Source organism: Triturus cristatus, chromosome 1_2, assembly GCF_964204655.1.
Source record: "Triturus cristatus chromosome 1_2, aTriCri1.1, whole genome shotgun sequence".
NCBI lineage: Eukaryota > Metazoa > Chordata > Amphibia > Caudata > Salamandridae > Triturus > Triturus cristatus.
Genome location: NC_140580.1, coordinates 901,117,648 through 901,142,686, shown reverse-complemented (window position 1 = coordinate 901,142,686; position 25,039 = coordinate 901,117,648). Strand labels below are relative to the sequence as shown.

Sequence of the window (25,039 nt, the reverse complement as noted above, 5' to 3'; positions counted from 1 at the left end):
TTTGGGTGTTGTGTTATGATTGGGCCCAAACAAGAACTCAAGCGATCAGCTCTTCCAGACCAAAAGTAACACAACTCAACCCCCATGCAGTAATGGCACCATTACTATTCACCTGAAGCAGCAGCCGCACAAGTTATGGATCACTACCATATTGGCTTTACAGAGCAGGCATGACCGATGCTCACTGGGCCATGACAAGTACATCCCATCCGGGGCAGCACTCCACCTGTCAGCCACTAAGCACTGTAGACACTACCTCTCCTGACAGAACGTAACAGACAGAAGGAAGCAAAGATAAAAATACGACCCGAATGGAAGGACACATCGGGAGTGAGCATTCACCATCATTGGCCAACGCCAATACAGCTGCTCCACAGGTACTATTCATCCTGTCTTCCTCATGAGGCCCAAAGAGGCTGTTTCCTTTTTCTTTAAATTATCACTGAGACCTCTCCCATGGGAGCAGTCAGGCTGTCTCCCCCCAAAAAGAGTCAGCATTCTCTGAATGTGGAATAACCATTTATTTATCCTCAACTATCAATGTGAGTAAAAGTACTTTCTTTTTATAAGGCAGAGCATTGGCTGCACATTGCTTTAAGAATTCATTTTGGATGGTTTGTTGAGTTTTGAGTCTCTAGCCCCATTCCACCACGCAGAATAAGCTGCAGACTGTTTGTCTTTTGTAACCTCGGGGTCCAGTGCTTTATACTTGAACTTTGGTGGTTAGTTTTGGACTTAGTAGTAAGAATAAACCCCAGGAATACCAATGGTAGCCAGCTCTGATGGTCACAATCTGAACCCGGTATCCCTTGTTTTGCTTTTTGACAATCCCTTATGGCTAAACGTAATTTGTAACCAGTCGCGGTACCGGATTCTCAAAGACATCTTTTGGTACTGGAATAATGGTTGTCTAAGAGTTCTTATGCCCTTGTCGAAATGTTCAGGAGATAAATCATACAGGTAAACACACCTGTAAGCATTTCTTTGCTAAAAAAAAACTTCCAGTCAGAAAACTGAGGGGCATATTATCAAGGAACGGCGTTAAAATTGTCGCCGCTTTAGTGGCAAAGCGGCGATAATGGGCTTGATAATATGCCCTTGAGAATTCCCATAGAAGCCCATGTTCTGGTGTCAACATGGGCTTCTATTGGAATTCTCTACGGCATATTATCAAGCCCATTATCGCCGCTTTAGCGACAGTTTTCAGCCGCAAAAGCGCCGATCATTTTAACGCCATGCTTGATAATATGCCCCATATTGGGTCATATTAGCAAAACCGGTGATAAAATTATCGCCGTTTTAGTGGCAGGAAACTGCTGCTAAAACCGCGATAATGGGCTTGCTAAAATGCATTATAGAATTCCAATAGAAGCCCAGGTTAAATGTGCAGGACATCTAACCTGGGCTTCTATTGGAATTCTATAACGCATATTAGCAAGCCCATTATCGCCATTTTAGCAGCAGTTTCCTGCCACTACAACAGCGATAATTTTATCGCCGGTCTTGCTAATATGCCCCCTTGTTCTTAGGTGCAGGACAACCTGTTGAAATCTGCTATGGTTAATACAGTACTGCGGAGGTCTTCTCCTGGCTGGGAACACCGCCTTACATGTTCGAGCAAAATGCATTGAGAAGGCCCAGAAGTCTTGCACCAAATCTGTTCCATCACTCTAGAGTCCAGCTTCCTCCAGGGTCTAGATACATGTGTCCTGTTGTTGCATGGATCTGGAGAGGCAATGCTGGTAACCCGAAACTTAAGAACCCAAACATCTTGTCTGTATGTGAAAAGCACTTCAATGGGGGCAAATGGGTTTATACTCCCATTCGTGACTCTATGCTAGATCTTATTGTGGCTTCTTCTATACATCTAAAAAAAGCACAAAACTAAGGACAAAACAGGTTGGATGACAATGGAGAGTACTGTTCTGCACTGGTGCTGGCACCAGTACTATCACATCCATACCGAGGCTGAACTTCGGTATATGCAACAATACGACATCCTTGAACCTTTGAGTTGTCTCTGGGACAGGAATTTGAACCTCTTGAAAAAGTCCACCTAAGAGCTATTGTCAACACTCCAGTAGAGTCCTCCTGCTCCATCTTCTATTTTTTATTTAGAGTCCTTTGCCATCTGGAACTTTTGTTCACAACCCCTGCTCTGACCTGGTTCACATATAATCCGGTCCCTAAATTAAGTAGTTTTTCAATGTCTATAATAACACTCTAAACAAAGACCCTTCTCAACTTTTTTTTTTTTTTTACAGCTATCCCTCTTGTCATTCAAAGGAACTCAGCAACGCCCCCCCCCCCCCGTAAGCTTAGGAGGAGTTGTTGTTTCATGTGGTTATGCTTAAGACCATGCATGCTATGAGTTGGTACCTCCATCTAGGCATGTTGCTACTTTTCTATTTTCCACATGTACCCCCTTAACACTGTTAAAGCCCCTATTGGCTATGGAGCTCTATTATTTAAAACCTTCAGGGATATCGCGCCAGTCCACTCCTAATGAGAGCTCATATTACCTAATTGTTTTGCCAGAATGGGGATGTTCTCCTGAAGGCGGCCACCTACTCCATGCTCCAATAGAATGAAAACAGAAGTTTTTGGAACACAGGTAGCAGACACAAAACCAAATGGCTGCCAACTAACATGAGGAAAGTGGCCAGTTGCTGATTATCAGGTGTCCGTTCAATCTGAGGGCGTACTGCCTTGAAATCCAAAGTGGAACAGGTTACGCCCCGTCCAACACAGCCAATGTCTCATTAATATTTGGTACTAAAGCACAGCAATCTACTTGTTGCAATTTCTCACAACCAAGAGTCAGATATTTTCCAAGCCAAAACTATCGATAAAGTCCACTCCACTGCATCCACAGGTTCTGGACTGCTCTCTGCCCACATCTCATTGAATATTTCAGTCGACTCTTTCCCTGTACTCAAAATAACATACTTTTAAGTTTTGTTTGACTGGAATGACCTTTTTTTTTTTTGCTTTACCTGGTGGGAGAATCTGTCCCCTTTTCCTCTGTGCAAAAGTCACTTTCACATTTGCATATTTATTTAATTCCCCCCTTGAACACTGGTGCAGTGTGTTGGCATGCTAGAAATGGGATAACATTTCATTTCTAAATTGTGCTGGTGGCATCATTTTCAAACAAGTTTGCAGCTTTGAAAATAAAAAGTAGAGGCAAAGAACCCAGTTTTGTGAATCACGATCTACTCGTATGCATATACCTTTACATCATTGGGTTCAAATTTCTTTTTCTCCCTAAAATATGAGTCTCATACTCATGTGGAAAGTTAGTCTGAGTCAACTCACATACATATCTCCCTAAAGTCTATCTCAGTCTGACACTGAGGCAGAACATACGACTGTTCCATCTGTCCCTAGCAGTTGGCTTCCTAAGCGTGAGATTATTCAGCATGGGCGACATCTTCTACAGGCCACTGGGGCTCAAGCTGCATCTTGTAAAACTGCAGCACAGCAAGGGTCTTGCTTGGGTTCAGAGACTCAGGCACTGAGGGTTTCTGTTCATCTTAGTTGTGACTCCTTCAGTTGATGGAGCTGCTCCTCATTGCGGCCACGGACACTGTGGGAGTTGACATGGGGCCCACGACCCAGGGGCTCTCATTGTGGTGAGCAGTAGAGCTTTTCAACAAGCGCCATTGTTTTGTCCCATTAGTACTGAAATTCCTTCATTCACATATGAAAAGCAATGGTCAGCCTATGATCACTTCCCTGATCCACCTTTGATTACTTCCAAGAAACAAATCCTAAAAGCACAAACTGAAACTTGAATATTGAAACTTTTCAACTTCCCAACTTGACAATTGTCTCGTGTCACAATTTCATCCAGTCCTGGCTCTTGAGGCACCAAGGTTCTATATTCTGGATCCTGCACACGCCTGTTCTACCAGCATTATTTAAACTTGGGTTATGTGATTCAGGCCCCATCAATAAGGCTCCTACGTTCGCTTGATGCTAACAATATCTATGCTGATTCTTTCGCCTCTTGCAAACTCAAAATAGGATTTACAGAACTTTCTTTGACTGCCAGAATCCTCTACATGTTGACTGTCCTAAGCACATTATTACACATGTTGGCGAAATGCCCAACCATGTTATATTTAATGCGTTCATTGCCTTTGGCTGGATAATTTGTAGCCCCACATTTATGACATCTATTTTTAAATCCGTTAACATTGTTATCCTTATATTTCCTGTTTGCCCTTAGAATTTCATTTGTGGACATTATTGACTACAGCAACTTGCTCGACCTGTTACAGTGCTCAAAACCTTTTTCAATATCTACAGTCACAACTAGTGTGGGATTACTATGTCTTAATAAGTATTTCTGTATTTTTTGGACCAGCATATACTTATTTGATCCATAGTGCTGGAATTGATGATATCCCTAAAATCACAGTTTGCTGCTACAACCACCAAGGCTGCACTGTATGCCTCGATTGGCTCCTTCAGAAATTGGTGTCTATTAAAAAAGGTATGCCCGTCCATCACTGTATGAGTTTCTTCCTTAAAATGTAGCTGTAACCTGAGACCTCTGTCTGCTCATCATAATCTCCTGCATCACCAACTCTTGTACTCCACACCTAGCAAATTGAGTAATAATGCTTTCTTTCTCGACGGTTAAAACGTCTTGCGATCTATGGATAACATAATTATTAAAAAGTCATTATTCCCATCTCATTGATGACTCCCATAGATCTTGCATGAAAGTTGAATGAGGTTGCCACACTGCGTGATAAAGTGAACCACTGAAGGTAAAAAGCGAACGTGTGACAGTGGCGAGCGAAAGCTGGAGATTGTCAGTGGAGAGAGAGAGGAGGTTAATATAGGCTTCAAATATCTGAACTTGGAGGTATATTAATTCAGGGAGAAAAATGATGGTACTCCAACTGCATTAAAAGTGCAGAAATTTACCTTGTTTTTGAAAAACACACTATATAGAAAAATACCTTAGTGGAGGTGTAATAATGATGCCTCTTGCTGGTGTTTGAGAACTCAAATGATGGTCATAAATAAAGTAATTCCTGAATAGCGATAATTTACCTGACTTGAAAGTGGCACAGCTTACAGTGCGTAATACCAGGTGGCTTGCCAGTTGAGCTAAATCTTTTCTTACTTTGCTGAGACCAGGATGTGCTGTTGGGACATTCTGGAAGTGATGGTGAGGTGATGGGCCTCACTTATTCTGCTATCAGAGAATCCAGGAATGAAGATGAAGGCGTGATCACTGGACATCTGAAGCAGGCTTGTTGGATCAACTGGAGTTGCATCCACAGCTTTGGAGGCAACAGAAATTGGGCTCTGAGTGGGTTTGTGTTCCCAGGGCTCTGGACAGTCACAGTCCACAGAGCTTTTGAGTCATAGTCTCACAACAAAACTTACCGTCTAGCTTACCACTTACACATATAAATGAGGATCAGAAAACCACACATTAATGAGTGCCTTCGAGTTTTAAAGTGAGTCTTTAGGGAGCAGTAGTAGGCGGATCACACATACTAATTAAGGTATCTAGGGGGAGCCTTTAATGGCTGTTGGTAATAAGAGCTCCAGGGAGAAGTGTTGGAAGAAGATGGGCACCTGAAGACCAAGCATTAGCAGAGGGAGAAATGAGAAATGAGGCGGGAGCCTGCGCATGGACACCCATTAGCTGGATCCTGAACCAACGTGTACACATGCAGATGGGGAGACTTTTAAAGGTTTGGGACAGGACAAAAGACTTATTCCGTAATTAAAAAAGAGAATTTCAAATAGGTAACATGATCCAGGCATATAAACCCCTGGCAAAGGAGACATTAATTAACAGTAAGCTGCCTTTGCTATTGCTTTTAGTAATCAAAAGCTGCCCTAGGTTTTCTCTCACATTCTTCCCTTTACAATGTCTAAAGATGTTATGGACTGCCTTTGAAGAAATATTATGACTGTATTTTAGGATTACCATCTTGTTCTGTGCTGCATGTCCTTAAAGCTGCCTTGCATTTGTGAAATATTTTTTATACCTGCTTAAAGTAATACCAAAGTATTTACATTATTGTAGATTAAAAGGCGTTGTAAATGCATGGCCACGTGGTCGCGAGAGCAGCGAGCGGGCGGAGTGACAGAGTAGCACAGCAGTGGGAGTCGCAGGAGCCGCAAGCCGTGGGGGAACAGGAACAAGTGAAACAACGCCGAAACGCCGAAAACACCGGATTAGAGACGGACTAAAGACGAGAGAAAGTTGCAGTGCAGCGCCCGGGTGAGTTAGAGCAGAGAAAACATGCGGAGCCATTATGGTAAAACGCTAACCGCTAACTGCCCCTCCCCCGCCCTTCACATTCCGGCCTCGGTTCTATCTCGCTCTGCTTAACTACCGCCAACCCCCTACGAACCCCCACCAAACACTACCATTCTCACTCTGTTATTTTGGAGAGGAAAATACTTTTGGACTTTGGAGAGGGAAAGACTCTTGCCGGAAAGACCCTCGCCGGGGGTCGCAGGGGATTACTGGTGCTGGTGACTGGTGCCTGACACGCCGGAACGAGAGAGGGCTACACTGCAGTGGAATCGCGGTTTCTCCGAACAGCAAGCCAGCCATTCCGTGAGAGGTGCAGGGAGCAAGGAGGGCGCCGCTCCTCTACCTCAAGCCCCTACCTCAAGCCCCCCCGCAGCCACTGACAGCCAGGAGCGAGGGCGAGGTAAGCCGGAAAAGTACCAGGTGTCGGGAGCGGCCAGCTGCGGTGCCGCGAATAGCGGGTGGCCCTGCAAGTACTTTTTCCTCTTCTTTGGTGCACGGCACGGCTGGGAGAGAGCGGGTGCCGCGAATGAGAGTGGTATGTGCACCAGCTGACTAGAAGTCAGGCGGATTCCAGTGCCGTGTTTTCGTTGCGCCTGGGACACGAGCGCGGAGTCAGGGAGCAGTGTGAACGGAGCTGCGGTGCTACGGCTGCGGTTGCCTTGCAATTGCCTTGCCGCTACGAGGCTGAGCGGCTAAGTAGTGGGCTGTGAGGTTTGCACGGGCCGTGAGGAAGAGCTGTGACTACCGCAGCACTACCACCGCCGACCTACGGCTACGACTACGTGCTGGTGTGTTGCGAGCCCGCCAAGCCCTATTGCCACAGACGGAGAGCAGGTGAACTGTGTACCCTGTGTATCCTCGCGACAGTGGAGGGGGGAGAAAGTGGCATCAGTGAGGCTGACTCAGGAGAGCGTAGCACCTGCCTAGCGTGATATGCATTATGACTCTCCCTCGGAGAAGATTACTCCCTCCAACCTCCAGTGAATGAAAACCTCTCCCTCAGAGAAGAGTGGAATTGGGCAGGGGCAGTGAGTCACACCGCGAGTCGCCGGACTGTTACTGGACTGTTACCCAGCCGCTTCATCCCCGAGTTGGGTGGGTCCGGCCTGTAATCAGAGCCCCCTGGACTTACCGGAACTCGAAGTAGAGGCTGGGCTAGGCCATGCCTCTTGGTTTCAGCGACTCTTGAAGTAATGACTCTAGTGACTTTTTAAGTGCTATATGTAAATCACGTTACTAGTTTTTACTACTATGGTAAATTGTAGTTTATTTTTTATTTTATAAGACATTTATCGTATTAATTGCATTGTTATTAACTTGGACCCTGATCTCTTGTTGTGGTAAATAATGGGGAAGAATACTTTCCCCCAACTCTGTCCTGCTACTAAGCAAAAAGTAGTTCCTAATACTCCCCTCTCTAGCTTGACAGCGATTGATCGAATGCTGCAGCAAACTATTGGGTTAGTTGCTTCTGCTATTGAAAGCACAGAAAGGCGACTCTCACTTACAGTTTGCACACTTCCTCCTTTGCCTGCTACAAATGTTTCGATGCTTACAATAAACTCACAGGATTCAATATTAGTGCCTTCTTTTGCTGGCCTCCCTGGTGTTCGATCGACACATTCTGCCCAGGACCTTGTTTCTATCTTGCCTAACTTGTCATCTCCCTCTATGCCTATTACTACCAGGTTATCTTTAACACCAACAATTCCTCCAGCAAATGTATCCTCTGTGATCACATCCTTGCCTAAGGATTTAATAAAGAAAGGAGGGTCTGACTCGTGTTTAAGTTCGCCTTTGGCTTCGGCATCAATTGTTAGTTTAGATAGTCACAGTCCTCGCGTAATAACTAGAGGGCAGAAGGCAAAGCGTAAACAAAATCATATTAATAAGGAAGGACCAAATGTATTGACTGCCAAAGGGAAGATTACCCATAAGCAACGTAAATCTACTGTAATAATAAATGAAACGAAAGGTAATAAGGGTAGCAGGCAGACAGAGATTGCCTTTCCCTCGATTAGTACAGGTGAACCAGTAGCTGGGGAATGTTTTTGGGGGAAAATGGAGACATGATATCAACTCTCCTAGAACCTATTCGTATTAAAGTATCGAATATAGAATCCAGGGTAATTAATATGGAGAAACAGCTTATCTGAAATCTGCAGTCTACGCAGGTTAAATTACCCCTTATCTTACCCCAAGTGACTCCGCCTGAAGCAAATAGCAATCCCAAAAAAACAACGGGGGCCTTGGAAAAACATGTTCAATCTAAAACCAATGTGGAATTGGGACGTTTGGAGTTTAATAAACCCAGGGGTTTAGAACCTAGCGTAGCAGGTATATCCGGTCCCCCTCAAGTGCTAACTAACAACTCTAAGACTGCTATGAGAAGAGTTAAAGATATCAGGGAGGCTGATTCGATATCAATTTTACCAATTCTTAATTTGCCCCCTGAGGCTATTCCATATACAGTGGTGTTAGCAAATGTTCCTCCTCTCCCCCCCAATGTTTATGAACACTGGTCGACTCTCAGGAATAAAGCACTTCATTTCCTTTCTACCAAGCTTGGACCTAATAGTTCCTTAATTCCTGAGTTCAAGATGGTTAGAAGAGTTAGTTGGCGAGGCCCGTTGACTAAATCTCTGAGTGGTGATTGTGTAATTTTAACATTTCGGTCACCACCATTGGTTTGGAATATAATTGAGAGGGGTTGTACTGGGTCAGTTAGTTTTGATTTTGTTAACATTCTCCCCCTCGGCTTTTTCTACTCTCCCCAATGCCTGGACAGGTTTTCAGGTCCCCATTGCCAAACTTTAAGTCAGGGGGGGTCCATGGGAGGGAGATATGGCATCCCGACGTTTAATCCTTTTGATACCCTTAGCGGTTTGGACACAAATGATTGACCACAACTCTATTCCCTTCATAACTCCCCAGAGTTAGTCATGGATCTTATGCCTGCTATTACTTTAAGGGAAAATAGCAAGGAAGGCAAGGGGTTAGATCTTAGTTTTTCAACATCTGAGGGTCTCATAGGGGGGCCGGAGGCTCTGATTGGTGGGCTAGAGAAGCGGAGCGAGTGTGGTTCTGTATCTCTACCCGTCGGTCTGAGTGTGGACTCTTCCATCTCCCCCCCTTTGGGTCCTCCTTTATGTAATGTTTGTTCTTGGAACATTGCTGGTATCAAATCTAAGATTGGTAACCCATTGTGGCAGGCCTTTATTCAGACTTATGATTTGATCTGTCTACAAGAAACATGGAGTAGGGATCTGGTCCATATAAATGGTTTTAAGACCTTTCATACCCCAGCCGTGGACGTTATCCACGGCAGAGCTAAGGGTGGACTGATGATTTATTTGTCAAATAAGTTGAACATCTTAAAGGTAACGGAGCCTGTCAAAGATACTTATTTCCAATTTTTGTTACTCGTTTTGGACTCAGACACTCCGATTGCCCTGATTAATTTGTATAATAACATTCCCCCTGGTGATGTACTTAATGTTTTTAAAAACTTGGCTAATGCATTCTTTCTACAAGGTAAAATTTGTGGTTATAATATGATGACCCTTCTCCTCGGTGATTTTAATTGTACTTTGTACACCATGAGGGGAGACAATAGGTGCGGAATCACTCAGGAAGATGGCTTGTGCCAGTCACATTTTAATCATTCCCTTTTGGGTGAACAATTTAACGAATTAATAGGCAAACTTGATTTGGGTTTTGCAAATGAAGTTTGTGCAACCCCTTTCATCTTACCTCCTACATTTATTGGGAGGGGTTGTACTTCCACAATTGATTTTGCTCTAGTAACTATTAAGCACGCTGGTAGCATATATTCTTTCAAGGTCTCAGATATTGCGTTAAGTGACCAATTTCCTCTTTGTGTAACCATTCTGATTCCAAGGAATTCTGTCCCAAAAGATAACATAGATGCAGACAGATTGCGTGAAAATTTAAGCATTGGTAGTATGAATGGCTACACGCTAAGATGGGATAAGGTGGATCAAGTAGAAACACTTAAAACAGTAATTGCTAAAAGTATGTCTGAGGTAGTGACTTGTTTGAGGGAGGAGTCTACATCTGAAGAGATTCTTGCATCCTTCCTATCTATTTGTAATGAAATCAGGTCCTCCCTTATTAGGCAATGTAAAACTAAAAACAAACAGAATGGAGGCTGGTTTAATTCTAGGTGCACAAGAGCTTATTCTCTTTTTTAAAAAAGAACTGCATAAATCACCTAGGTGTGCAAAGGAAGTGAGTAGACTCAGGATTGAGTATAAGCTCGCCCTAAAAGATAGAAAGAACGAGCTAAAAATAGAATCTTGGGAAGCATTGCATGACGCTGCGGTAAGGAAGTATAGTGCGGGCTTCTGGAAGATCATTAGAACTCCTTTCCTTAGCGATGCTACTGGCCCAACTCTAGAGATAGCAATTGCTGAAACAGATTGGATTAATCATTTTACTAAAGTATACGAAGGTCTAGGAAAGCCTAGCCCTCTTTTGAATCCCTCTGCTCATCCCATCTCAAGAAACTTAATGTTCACCCTGGAAGAGGTTGAACTAGCCTTACGTGTGAGTCAGGGCGGGAAGGCACCAGGTCCGGACGGTATCCCTATAGATATTTTTAAGGCAAATGTTCCTTTGTGGGGTCCCCTTCTGGTCCAGGTGCTTAACGCTAGTTGTATTACAGAATTATTGCCCACTTGGGTGGAATCCATAATTGTGCCCATTTATAAAAAAGGGGATAGACATGACCCGGGTTGTTACAGACCCATTTCCCTTTTAGATTCCTTTACTAAAATAGTGGGTCGAATAATTTTGGACCGCCTTTTGCTTTGGGCTGAGGATAATTCTATTTTATCTGACCTACAATATGGTTTCCGCTCCGGCTTAGGAACAGTGGAACAGAGCTTATATCTTTTAATGCTGACCGGGAAGTACACGAGGGCCAGGAAAGGGAGTTTGTCCCTGGCCTTTGTTGACCTCTCGGCCGCATTTGATTGTGTTGACCATTCCACTTTATGGATTGTGCTGGGAAAACTTGGGGTTGAATCCAATATTATTTATTTTCTTAAACGATTTTATAGTGGCGCTTCAGCTCGCGTTCGCTATGGCCTAAGGGGGCAATGCGCGGGCAAAATCCCAATCAGGAGTGGTGTCAGGCAGGGCTGTGTCCTCGCCCCATTCCTTTTTAATTTGTATATAAATGGTTTAGAGAAAGCCCTGTGCAATAGTAAATTCGACCCCCCATACGCTGCTGGTCGTCCAATCCCGGCGTTGATGTACGCGGACGATGCTGTGCTAATGTCCCGTACTCAAGTGGGATTACAGCGCGTGGTCGATAGTTTTGCCCTCTTTATGAACGAGTTGGGCCTTAGAGTGAACAGCTCGAAAACTTTCATCATGCGCTGTGGTCGAAATCCCAAAATTAAAACGGCCATTTTTATAGCAGGACAGAAGCTTGATTCCACTAAACTATTTTCTTATTTGGGTATCTTGTTCAATCAGAATGACTCTTGGGACCCGGCAGTGGCAGCCAAAAAACATGCATTGGTTCGCTCGATTGCCGCCCTTAAATCCTTCTCCATGAAACTAGGTACCAGACCGCCGGTAGAATTAATTAAGATTTACAAAGCTAAATGCGTGTCTGGTGCAATGTAGTGGGGTTTGGGGCTTTGCTGACTCTGCTCCCATTCAGGCAGTTGAAAACTCCTTCTTGAAATTTATCCTCGCAGTACCCAAGAGTTCCTCTAACTATAATTGTCATGCAGAATTGGGTCTTCCTTTTATATCTGATCTTATTAAACTTGAACCAGTGCTACTATGGCACAGGATGTGGACTAAAGATGAAACCAAGTTTAATAGAGATATATTGATAGATATCTTGGAATTGGAAGGAGCGATGAGGATACCATGGCTGAGATATGTACGTAAATTTTTAGCTGACATGGGAAAGCTGGATTATTTTTTAAATCCTCTTACTATCTCAGCCATATCGCGTAAGGATTTGAAGAAGGACGGCGTTGCTTTTTTGGATTCCGCAAGAATTTCTGTGGAAATCCTAAAACCTACTGTCCTGCAACACCAATTAATTTTAACAACTTTTAATATTCAACCCTATTTGCTGTATGTCCCTGGTAACTATGATAGATTCCTACTATCACGTTTCAGATTTGGAATCTTCCACAGATTGGTTAGTTTTCCTATAACAAATGATTGGACGCACAAATTATTGCCCTGTCCTTGTGATGATGTTTCCCCTCAAAGTACTATCCATGTTGTTTTATTTTGTAAATTTTACAGTTTTATTAGGCACGGGTCATCGGCAATGTCGTTTGGCTATGTTAGATATCCTACATTTGGATAATCATTTTTGTGTTGCCACAATTACATTGTTTTAAAAAAATGTGATTTGCACTAGGAAAAGTATAAAATAATGCACTTTATTAAGTCCTTGAATGATTTGTATTAAGAATTCTGGTGTTTAAGCCATTGAGTTATCGCTAAATGAACTGTTGTGATTTTTTTAAAAACGCAATGATTTTTTAATGTATGCTTTTATGGTTGTTTTTAACAATCGAATAAAGTTATATTTGATTTGATTTGAAATGCATGGCCATCTTTTTTTCCGATGTTGTACACTGGACATTTAAAATTGTCGTTCGAGTAAGCATAGCCTCATTTTGAAGTTGGCATAGACAAGTGAGAACTACAGGTTTAGTGGCGTCTGCTTTGTGTCGTACTCCACTGTATCAAGTCTTCAAGGTCTTCTCACATTCTTCCCACGAGAAGAGCTAGGCACCTGCTCATTGCTAGCTTGTATAATTTAGAGTCCCATGATGTCACAGGTTGCAGAATATTGAGGACTGAATTTAAAGACTGTTAGGAACTGTTAGTTGTTGCCAGGGTTCATTGGACCTCTGTCAACATGATTTGTCTTCATCTTTAGTCTGTTGACAAGTAAATTGTTGGAATTTCTGCAACATCAAGGCTGGAGTGATGCTTATTGTGATTCTTTCATAGAAAGCTCTTTTTCAGATGACTTGCCCAGGAAGGAGACTTGGAGTGGGAATGATCCCGTTGTTTGCAAGTAGGTTTTACGTAAAGTGTGACCTACTTCCCCTTGATCACATTGCAATGCATGAAAAGTGTGACCTACTTCTCCTTGATCACATTGCAATGCATGAAACCGCATTTCTTATGAGTGCTGGAGTCTTGTTTTTTTGCCAAGCCAGAGTCAGATTATAATTAATTGACATCTGCGTGAGGGAAGTGTGCCATCGCTTGTAGCCTAACAGTGGTAGTAGGACCCGCTGAATTGGAAAGAGGAACGTGGACCAGACTATGTACCTACAGTAACTCTGATACTAAATTATAAAAGTGTATATCCTAAAATTTGAAAGTGTCTAGAATGAGTATCGGGAAACTCCGAGCCGAAGACTCTGCGAAACATTATAGTTGCCCTGAAGAAGCCTGAAAGGGTGAAACGCGTTGGCTGTTTTGCTGCTATACATACAAAACTGAAATAAAAAAGGCTAAGAACATTTCCGGCTACAGAAATAATTTATTCTGTCATCATCTGTGATGAATGAAAGAGATTAACCTTTGGTCATTATAGCATTGCCTCTCCCTTCTTTCTGTATATCTGTTTTATATTTGAAACCAAATTGGTGGCTGGTTTCGGGAGGTGGGCATTTGTTGGACCACTACTGGTTGAAATAACTAATATGTGTTAGATATTGTACAAGAACACAAGTAATTGGTACAGCATCTTATACCCTGCCACTGTTCTCACTGTGTATGTAACATTCTTGCATTATCACTGTGATATTTATATAGGACAGCTTATGAAGTTTAGAATTACAATGCCATACATAATATGAAGAATATGAGATAAACTTCAGAAACCAGCGTCGCTTTTTGGTATTAAACTCATTATTTGTACCAATCAACACAGAAGTTGAAAGAAGCAGAGAAAAAAGATAAAATAATAAAAACAAAGGTAAAAGTTGTTGATTTATGTGACATATTGTTTTCTTAATTTATGTTATCAAATAAAAAAATTATATAATGTTTAAAAATAAAAGTACTCAAAGCTGTATGGTATCAAAGATACACTGTCCAGGCAGCAAGGACTAGTGAGGAGCACTGATCCTGTTTGTTGTAAGATATACACAAACAGATAAGTCTTCTGATACAGATGATGTACAACTTTATGTTCTCTGTGGATGAACATCCCACACCTGTTTCATCACTTTGTGACTTTTTCAAGGCTCTTGAGAATATATGTAGCTAGTCATTCCTTTGTACATAGCATAGTCCAGGAGTAGATCGTTGAATGGTCACAGTCGGTACACAAGAAGAGTGTACTTATCGAGGAAGAGTAGTTGTCGAACTAATAAATATGTGGTAAAAAAATGAGACATAGTTCAGGTAGCTCTCAAAGCCCAACTGTAGATATTAGACCCAGGAGTCCATGGTGAGCTCCCGTAAACGCGGCCGAGCCCCTGTGTTACTAAGCTTCTCCTTAGTCTGAACAGGAAGGTTATGATGATTTATTGATTATGCCCTGAAAAAGCGATGTGTAGAGGTGTGAAACATGCATTATCCAATGTCCTTCGGTCCTTTTCTGAATAAACAATCATATATCAAATGCATTATTGGATCACCAAACACCAAAAAAGGACACTGGTCTCTGAAGTTTAAATCATACCTCAGTAGTTTGGTTGGGATGTGTGCAAAACCCGAATTACTCTTCTTCATTGTATCTGTGCCTGGTAGCCAGTAGTCCTGTGAACCAGAGAAAGCTTATGGTGAACTGCCTGGTCACTTTTATGTGTGAGGTGATTTATCTCATCATTGTAAATGTATTGGCAGCATTAACCCTTTCTTGCATGGAATTCCATGAGTTCCAGGTGAGTCATCTACAGGTCATGTCACTGCCTAAAGTGTTAGGCTACAAGCGATGGCACACTTCCCTCACGCAGATGTCAATTAATTATAATCTGACTCTGGCTTGGCAAAAAAACACGACTCCAGCACTCATAAGAAATGCGGTTTCATGCATTGCAATGTGATCAAGGAGAAGTAGGTCACGCTTTTCATGCATTGCAATGTGATCAAGGGGAAGTAGGTCACACTTTACGTAAAACCTACTTGCAAACAACGGGATCATTCCCACTCCAAGTCTCCTTCCTGGGCAAGTCATCTGAAAAAGAGCTTTCTATGAAAGAATCACAATAAACATCACTCCAGCCTTGATGTTGCAGAAATTCCAACAATTTACTTGTCAACAGACTAAAGATGAAGACAAATCATGTTGACAGAGGTCCAATGAACCCTGGCAACAACTAACAGCTCCTAACAGTCTTTAAATTCAGTCCTCAACATTCTGCAACACCTGTGACATCATGGGACTCTAAATTATACAAGCTAGCAAGGCACAGGGCATGATATGACGTTTAAGTGGCCATCCTCCTTGAGTGACCTTACTGTTGGATACTAGCTGGTGGGAGTTCATTAAAGTTCTGGGGTTGCAGCTAGAGTGGGGAGGTCTTCTGTCCCCCTGGCTATTTTTAGCAGTCTCCAGTGCTGGGGACTCCTTTTCTTCTACAGCGTATTTTGGCAAACTCCTCTTCATTCATATACAGGGAGGGAGAGTGTGTTTGTGTACATGTATGCAAATATGCACACAAGCTTGCACTTTTGGGAAATTGATGATTACCGCCCAGCCCTCGCTCCTTTCTAGGGAGCTGTCTAGCTGGAGTACCCTAAAGTGATTTCCAGAGCTGCTTCATTTGATCTCTGTTGGCTGAGTTGCACATCCATATAGCAAGCATAGTGCATGCTGGGAGCCATGTGAGCTCTGCAAAGGAATTGTACTCCCTCGTCACATGGGAGAAAGACCACAAATCTAAGCTTCATTAACATTCTTGGATCCCAATGCTTGAACTTAGTTTTTGACCTGATTTGCAGCAGGCTGCTACTCGACTGCCAGTGACAAAAAATGTAAGTTGGATCCTCTCTCCCACTGAGTGATCAAATTAATTTGTGCATGACCTCTGTAGAGAACCCTGCTGTCCTCCTTGACAACGTGGCAATGACCAAGCCTCAAGCTTTAATCAAGGTCATGTTGCTGTGTCCTGCTGAAGAAAAAATAAAGGGGAGAGGAGTTGGCCTAACGGCTAGGGCGGTCGACCTTGGATCTGGGGAACTGGGTTCGAGTCTCACCAATGACGCTGAACATCCTGTGATTCTGGGCAAATCACTTAATCTCCCCGTGCTAATCAAAAACAAAAAATAAGTGTCCTCATGTAATGCAACTGGTGCTCTGTAAAGCGCTCTGATACCCAATTCGGGTCAAGTTCGCGCTATATAAAACTATAAAAAAAAATATTTAAAAAAAAATACTGGTGTAGAGTGCCCAATTGGCTCCATGAGGCCCAAAGAAGCAACCCAGACTACCAGAAGCCCTCCAAATCCCTCTTATAACCATTCATGGCATAGAGCTTTGTCACCCCCCTCCCCCAAACATGCTATTCGTTGTAAAGCACCATTCAAAGAAATTATCTTGGGCTGTGTTCTGTTCAAATACTCTGATGGCTCCTAAGCCCACCAGATTCCAACCACACCATAGACTTGACCACAAGGTACCTTTGTTTGCCTGTTTTCCAACTGGGACCCAACCAGAGACCAAATTGCGTGATCCACTGCTTACTTAGTCCCACAATCAGCAAGATTGAGTACCCCGTTTTTAAGAAACATTGACCCAACATCCCTACTGTCATTAAGACCCGAGATATCTAGTTTCTAAGTCCCTTAGAGTTTCTAGCCTAAATCTAAAGGCAGCCCATGTTCTCCTGAGCATTCCAGAATAGACACTTTTCAACCTTCACTGACGGTTCATGAGATAAAACCTGCAAATTTGTGTGAAGATTAAACCTGGTTGATTGTGAGAAAAGCTTTATTTGGCACACATTGAGCCATAGAAGCACAAAATAGTACAATTACATTAAACCTGGTTAATTTGCTAGGCTGAGAGAACTCTGGAAAACTAGAGTTGGAAATGTTGACTGGAGATCATAAATCCTGTAATATAAGTACCTGAAACTCATTTGGCCTAGGGACATGCTAAGAGTTAACAGAGAATAGTTGAAATTGATAAAGTTAAAAATGTATTAACTGCTTTACATTTTTAATGTAATTTTAATCAGACTTTGTTACATTGGCTTATTTCCAAAATTAACCCCATACATAATCACAGGTTTGGCTAGAGGATTAGTTGTGGGCCAATCAGTGACATCTCTCAAAGCTAACCAAGTCTTTTCTTGAAAGTACCCCCACTAAACCTGGGTACCTACATTGACACCCCCCTCCAGTTAAAATATTACAATTATTTCAGCACCATAGACCGCTCCAAAGCTATCCATGCTCTATGACAGCTGTCACAAACTAGATCACAGCTTTAATATAGAACCCAAACACCCAGTCTCCAAACTGCAACTTCAACCTTAAATAGCTAAACTATATAGGATAATAATTTTGGGGCAGTTAGTTCCAGAAATATTAGCATGCCACTAGAGTTTCAATATGCTTACAATGTTGAGGTATTTATTAAAACGTTATTGCTTTTCAAGACATAACCCAGGCTAGATTTTACTCCTTAGTGTCATTGTAATTACTGTATTTATCTTGGCTCAATATTCACACCCTCTCTTATGAACTAGACTTTGATTCCTGGACTCAGTCAGCCAGGAGAGTCAAGAAGCCGCTGGAGGCAAGCCAAGTACCATGTATCGTAGTCAGTGGTTAACATATACATTCTCACCTTTGATATTGGTAGGTAGTCACCACAACAGAAAGATCTCGAAAAAGTCCAGCCAGCACAAAAACAACCACCAGAAAGAGATATATAATCAGAAAAATACTAACACTTAAAATAAAGTTGACCTTTGTTTCCTGTAAAAATCAATTGTTATTGTCATTGTAATTTGCCCTCCAAATGTAATAAATCTGTCATGACTATGACGCAACCTCAAAATCATGACACAATCTCACAGCTTATTAATATAGTAAGGGCCTAAAGGTCTACCTTCAGAAAAGGATAACCTTCAGATTCTCTAGCCATCAGTTTGTAATGTGTATGACATCTGTAAGGTGCTAGGAATGCACCGCCCCAACATCTATCACTGGCATCCTTTTCATTTTAGCTTTACCTCCACCTCGCTCGGTGTAAATGTAACCACATGAACGCGTTGTGCCTTTTTTGAAAGCTTTTTGTGTTCCCAGTGTGATGCTGCTTCAAACCAGGAAGTTGTGTGGTTGATTCCTTCGTAGCCCTGTAAATACGGTGAGTTTCTACCCATGTGTTTCTACTGGAATATTTGCCCCAACGGCCCAACCAATTGAGCAAGGAGAGCAGGAAGACAAAGTAACAAACAATTATACTCATGGTAACTGATGCAAACTTAGCCTTGCCATTCCCTCCTTTACTAGAGACTCCTGGACTTCCCGCTGGCATGCCTAGCACTCCAAAATCCTATATGGCACAAAAACTGGTCCCACGAGGGTTAGACCTTGGCTGGGAACTTCGAGAGAATGTATATGCTGCGGTACTGTCCTAACACGTCTGGAATGTGTTGCCTGTTTGTGGTTGGGTTTCAGCTAGGCATGAAATAGGGAGACCATGGCTTGCGACTTTCAGAATGACCATCACGGTCATGCTTACTATGTTATAGAATGACGCCGTATTTGAATGAGGATTTGGACGTTTATGTCTTTCCTGTTCTATTCGCCATCTCTAACTCAGATCCACTGTCTGCAGATTCCATAAGACCCTCTGGTGAAGTTAGCAAGTTCTCTTTCCACCAGATGCAGGTGAAACCAAGAGATATACACAGAAGAAGGAAAACAACCAGGAATTCTCAACTAGTAGTGCAAACAGTCGAAAAGTCAGACCAAAATGCTCATCTGAGAGATGCTACTTATGCTACTTGCATCTGCCTGTTATAAAATCAAGGTTTTACTTTACAATAGTTTGGAAAGTCTGCATTTTATGGCGTGTCCAGGGTCTAATATTATGGTTGTGTGAAGTATCAGCACAATTTGGTAGAACGCTTTTTAAGTGCATGTTCAGAACTCTGTCCCTACTCCAATTTTGAAGTATTTTTGTCATTGCATAGAAATCTTGCATGTGGGATCCCTGGGTGTATTGCCACGGGGTTGAAACGCTCCCAGGCAACCCTACCAACCACAGTCATTTTTTGAGAGCTTAAGACCAGAGAGAATGGAAGGTGTGACATGCATGGATCTCACCAATTTGTTTAATCCTGGAATGTCCTGAAAACATCAAACTGTGCCTAAAAAAAGGGAAATGTTCTCATATTTGTGGGTTAAAGGTTCTTTTGAAATTTTGCAACTCTACTGAGAACTCACTTCTGTCTCTATGACCATAGCCACAAACGTCACCTCAGATTTGTTGACATAAACATGATAAAGTGGACCTAATATTGGTAACTGAAGGAAAACAGAGAATCAGTGTATATGTTAGCTACTGATACAATATGTATACGAATATATAAGATTTTTTAGATATAAAAGGTACTCAGTGAATTACAAGTATCTTGGAAGTGATCCAGCAAAGAAAGATAGTAATGACAGGCAGACGCACTCGCCGGCCTCGTCGCCTTTTGCATACCCATCAATTGTTCAAATTTCAGTTGCTAATTTTGCAGTCCTATCAAGATGATATGACACCAGACACATTTTCAAAAGCAAACGTGGTTACAATGGATTTATAAATGGCAAAAATCTAGTCTTCTGTTATTATCAATACCACTCTGTTGTTTATTATTTAAAAACCATTTTATTGTAAATTTGTCTGACTTGAAAGGTGAACAATATAGAAGGTCTTACCAGGGTCGCATACAAGTATGACTGATCAATTATTGATGCATGCAGCCTTGTGAGTAAAGTATCGTTTAAGGGACTAGGAGACATAATTTCAATGCTGGCTTCTTTTTTGTGCATGTTGCGCTTTACTGTGTTTTGTTTCTTTTTTCTTTGCTTCTGACATACAATGAAAACATTTAAACTAATCTGGCTCTTTTTCTCAAATTATCTGATTTCTTTACCATAAAATTGATCTCGCTATTTCATTTTCTTTGTCTGCCAAAATGATGGGCTCCTATATAGAAACTAAAACATGGAATTGAGTGCTACATACAACTGGTGGTTAAATTTGTCGCATTTCAAAATCCATTAAAATATTTTATAGAGAAGTAGGAAATTTAGAGAACCAGTCCCAAAATGTGGGTGATCGGCATGATAATAAAAATGCGACAAATATAATATTTACAGGGTATTGTGCATAAAGAGGCAGCCAGGCTTAGGCACAGTTATCATGCACGGAAATGTAGAAAAAACGAATTCCACGCAGTAACACTGAAAAGTTAACCGTTCTGCAGAAATTAGGAACTGTTGCTTTCCAGTAGGGAATTTAGCCTGCGAAGTGGCATAATTTCCCCAGGTACCAGGGCCTGCTAGTGTAGAAGCTGGGTCTCTGGTGGGTCTGTGCAGCCAGATGATCTCCGGCTCCCCGTGGAGGGTCTCTGCCTTATTAATGCACCACACTGCCTTATTAAAGAGCAGAACCTCCCTTATTAAAGCGCCTTCCTTCTCCTCCACCTCAAAGAGCATTTGTCCATGTCGTACAGCAGATCATGGTATATTCTATTGCCAAGGTCATTATGGTCCTGACCGTGCTTTGGGTTCTGTTCCCTCTCTCAGGAATCGGTGTCGGAGGCACACTCCTTAGCACTGCTGGCATGGGCAGCGAGAAGACACAGTTAAGACAACTTGGCGATTACATCCTTGGAGGCTTGTTTCCAATCCACTTTGGAACCAGGGTACCCACGATGCCCTACAGACCAGATGCCATGCACTGTGAAGGGTGAGTGTACTCTCCAGGGAGAAGGTGGTAAGTGGTGGCTTTGCAGGTCATGAACTATGTGTCTATTGCTTTCTTAGGAGAAGATGACTTAAAGGAAATTGATTGCTATCCTGGGAGTGCTCCCTTTCAGTGACATGACTTAAAGGAAATTGATTGATTTCCTGACAGTGCTCTCTTAGTATGTATGAATTTTGGGCTAACGTGTGCAGTCACAGGCAAACTTGAGAGACAAATTCTGCATACTGTTGCAACTGTGCATAGAAAATGTCTGCAGAAGATACATCTGCATACAAATCTGTATACATGTTCCACCTTGACTGTGTGTATGAGTCCAGCATAGGTTTTGTACAGGATGGGTACCCTTCCTGTACAAAGTACTATGCTCGACACAAGGGAAAGCTTTTCCCACTATGTATGCGTGCTGCACAGAGTAGCACACATGCAAAGTCGGAAAAGGAAGGAGAAATAAAAGCGTTTCTCCTTCAATGTTCCCTCTAATTTTTTTCCTCTGTGTGCGGCAGTATAGGTTCTCTGTGCGCTGCAGCCATGGCTATGTGCGCCAAGAACCAGATCGCGCGGCAGCTCCCAAATAGCCCTACAAACTTTTGTTTCAAAAACTGAAAACAACGGTGCATTTCCACACATACAGCGCTTTGTTAAGGGTCTTAAGGCAGATTTGCAATTTGGATACACACGCCATACATGAATTGGTTACACAGGCAAGTACACTTCAGGTTTAGAACAGCACAAGACTACATCGGTGGTACCATAATAGGATTTTACTAAAGATTTTTAACTGGAGCACTGTTTATTGGGTGGGGAAATGTTGAGAGCCTATAAAAGACTACATATACACATTAAGTTGTGGGATGGAATCTTCTTGCTGTAGTCTGCAACGTTCATCTTCATCTGGCAACTTCAACTATTGCCAAATACTGCAGGAAACAGTGCTTAATTTGTAACACAATAATTGCCGGGGCTCAAAGCTTAGCTCAGAAGCTGTACGTTGTTTTCTCTCTGTGGCCCTGGATGAAAATTTGTTGAGGAAAAATATGTAATGGTCCCCAGGGCGCAGTAATGATGGAATCCGCAAAGGTTCAGTGGACTCTGGTGCCCCAGAGTTGTCTCTTAGAAGGTCTGGAAGGAGAGCTATCCCACCTGCTTAAGTAGGGGAGTATTTAAGATAGATCTACTCTTTACATATTAAGAAACATGCAACATGAAACCTTTTTCGCATTTATCTTTTCCCATGTATATATATATATATATTTGTATTATAAGTTGTGTTGTGGTTAAAGTTATTAAGGAAGGTGGGTGTGTGGCATTTTAGAAGCTTATGTTTGTTTAAATCTGCGGAGTGAAGGTAACCATGGTTATGGAATGAGGCTATGTCATCTAGAATGCTTAGGGGTTTGGATACTGGCATCTGGCCAGCAGCTGATGGGAACAGCTCCTGTACTTCATACGCAAAGGTCTAGCTCGTTTCACCCTTCTTAACTTATATGTGGGTTGATCAGTGCAAGATTGCTGATAAAACACTCCCTGGAAAGCAATATGATGTTAGAAACTAATAATTGGGATGCACTATTTTTGACAGAAACATGGGCCTCGCGAGACTCTGCTATAGATTTTGGTTGGGCTTGTGCTCCGGGCTGTAAAGTTCTACATAGATGACCGGAGACCAGGAAAGGGGGGTGAGTGGCAGCAATTTTCAAAGAAAGTTGAAGTATTGCCATGTTATGAACTGGTATTGGCACAATTAATTGCCTTTATGTTAAAAGAAGGATCAAGTTGTATATTCTCTTGAATCTTATGTTACCACCTACCAGGCTTGGTGGGCTGTTAACTACAATCATAGTTTATTTCGCACATGTCCCTTACACATTCAAACTTTTTCATTCTGGGGGGACTTTAATATGTGTGCGGAGGGGGAATCGTCACAATATTTTAGAGAACTGCAAGGATCCTGTGAAATATTTGGGCTGCAACAACTAGTTTAAGGGCCAACACATCAGGAAGGACATACATTAGATCTTATTTTTGCACCAGAAGATCTAATTTTAGTTGAGGCTATTACTCCCCTGTGTTGAACTGACCATGCATTGGTGGCTTTTCATATAATGAGAAAAGAACTCCAAACCCAGAATAGGGACTTTGCCAAGGCGAGGAGACGCAGAGCTTGGCAGAAACTATCCCAAAACAAGGGAATGTTTTCTACCTGGTAACATGTTTTGATACCTTGAAGACAGTAGATGAGAACTATGACTCCATATACAATAAGATCTTAGAGACACTAGATAAGGAAATACCCATCAAAAATAGCAAAACCCATCAAAGGCCTCCAGCACCTTTGAACTGTTCATTTTTTTAAAAAAAAACATGCAAACGTTAGAAAGGAAATTGTGCAAATTCTACCTAGAAGAGGATAAACAATTATTAAAGAACACCATAAATTAATACAAAAAAGATGCACGGGAGGCAAAAGCAAATTACTATACTACAGTAATTCTAGAAGCAACAAATGGGTTTGGGATAAATGAGAGAGTAGATGTAGAGGATATATTGATGGATGTATAGGGTGAGAAATACGGTAGTGCATTGGAAAGAGTAGTAGAAAGAAGTTTGAGATGAGTCAGAAAGTTGGGCTAGACGATATATTGAGAGAAGGAAGAGTACTAGAGGAATAATAACAAACAATGGGGACTGTTCATGAAGGATGGAGAGAGGGGAATACGGAAAAAGGAGAAGGAGAGGAATAACAGAATAGAGAGAGGGAGGGAACATAGAAAGGGATAAAGGATAAAGGATAATGTGGATAGAATGGAACCAATAATGAAAGAATACATGAGGACACGATAATTGAGACATGAACATTTTGACGTGAAAATGGAGAATAAGAACATTTAGAAGGGTGGAGAAAATGTATGAATCGGCAGAGAACTGGATTAAGGAAATTTTGGAATAATGACAAAACTGGAACGCAGAGAAATTATAGGGAAAACAGAAATAATGGAAAAGCAAAGAACTTTAAGCCTGCAAATCCACAAACATGAAAATGGCACATTCCAATATCTGCTGCCTTAGCGACTGTGCCCTATGGCAGAACCACATCATAAAGAGTTGCAAAAACATTACCATAAGAGTTACACTTACTTCAACTTCGGAAAAAGAACGGGTGGTAGTTGCTCCGATTTTTAACAGAAGGAAAAGGAATAACATTTACAAAATAATCGGTTTTGAATTTAGGTTTAAAAATGGTTGAGATTTCATCACCGATTTATTAAAGCTATAAAAATGGAAGCTATAACGATATAAAAATGGAAGACACAGGATCCTTTTATCAGATTAAGAATTTTGTAAAAGGTGCTCCTCATGCTCAAATCCATGCCCAGTTTATTTTTTTCCGTGACACTGTGTTACAAACAAACGAGTCACTCTGTAAGATTTCTGAGCCCGAGATGGTCAGGTGCTGCTAACCCGGACATGTAAACACCGATCTGTCTTTGAAAATAATACCCCCTTCCCAGGAAAATAAACCAGGACCTATTGTTTGAATGGCTAACCAGACATGAGTGCACAGATTAGTAAGTATTATATGGACTCCCTGTTGTACTGGAGGCGTGGGCATCCGCTGGCGCACGCCGGGCACCGATATCACAGGGGCAGGTTACCTATTCATTTTTACAACTCTGCCTTGAGCAGTGATGATAAAGACGGAAGGTTTCCACTTAAGATGCTGCCAGACTGAATGAGATTGCCAAAGACAATAGTAAATATAGACTAGATAGGTTCTA

At 42.0% G+C, this 25,039-nt stretch overlaps 1 protein-coding gene across 1 annotated transcript in view; it reads left to right on the top strand.

Annotated features, from left to right (window-relative positions):
• Positions 1–21,015: 21,015 nt before the first annotated feature.
• Positions 21,016–25,039, top strand: part of LOC146868269 (taste receptor type 1 member 1-like) — a 70,329-nt gene continuing 66,305 nt past the window's right edge. The window contains exon 1 of the mRNA XM_085624102.1: positions 21,016–21,245. Coding sequence (XP_085480228.1) covers positions 21,016–21,245 — 230 coding nt within the window. The remainder of the gene's footprint in view (positions 21,246–25,039) is intronic.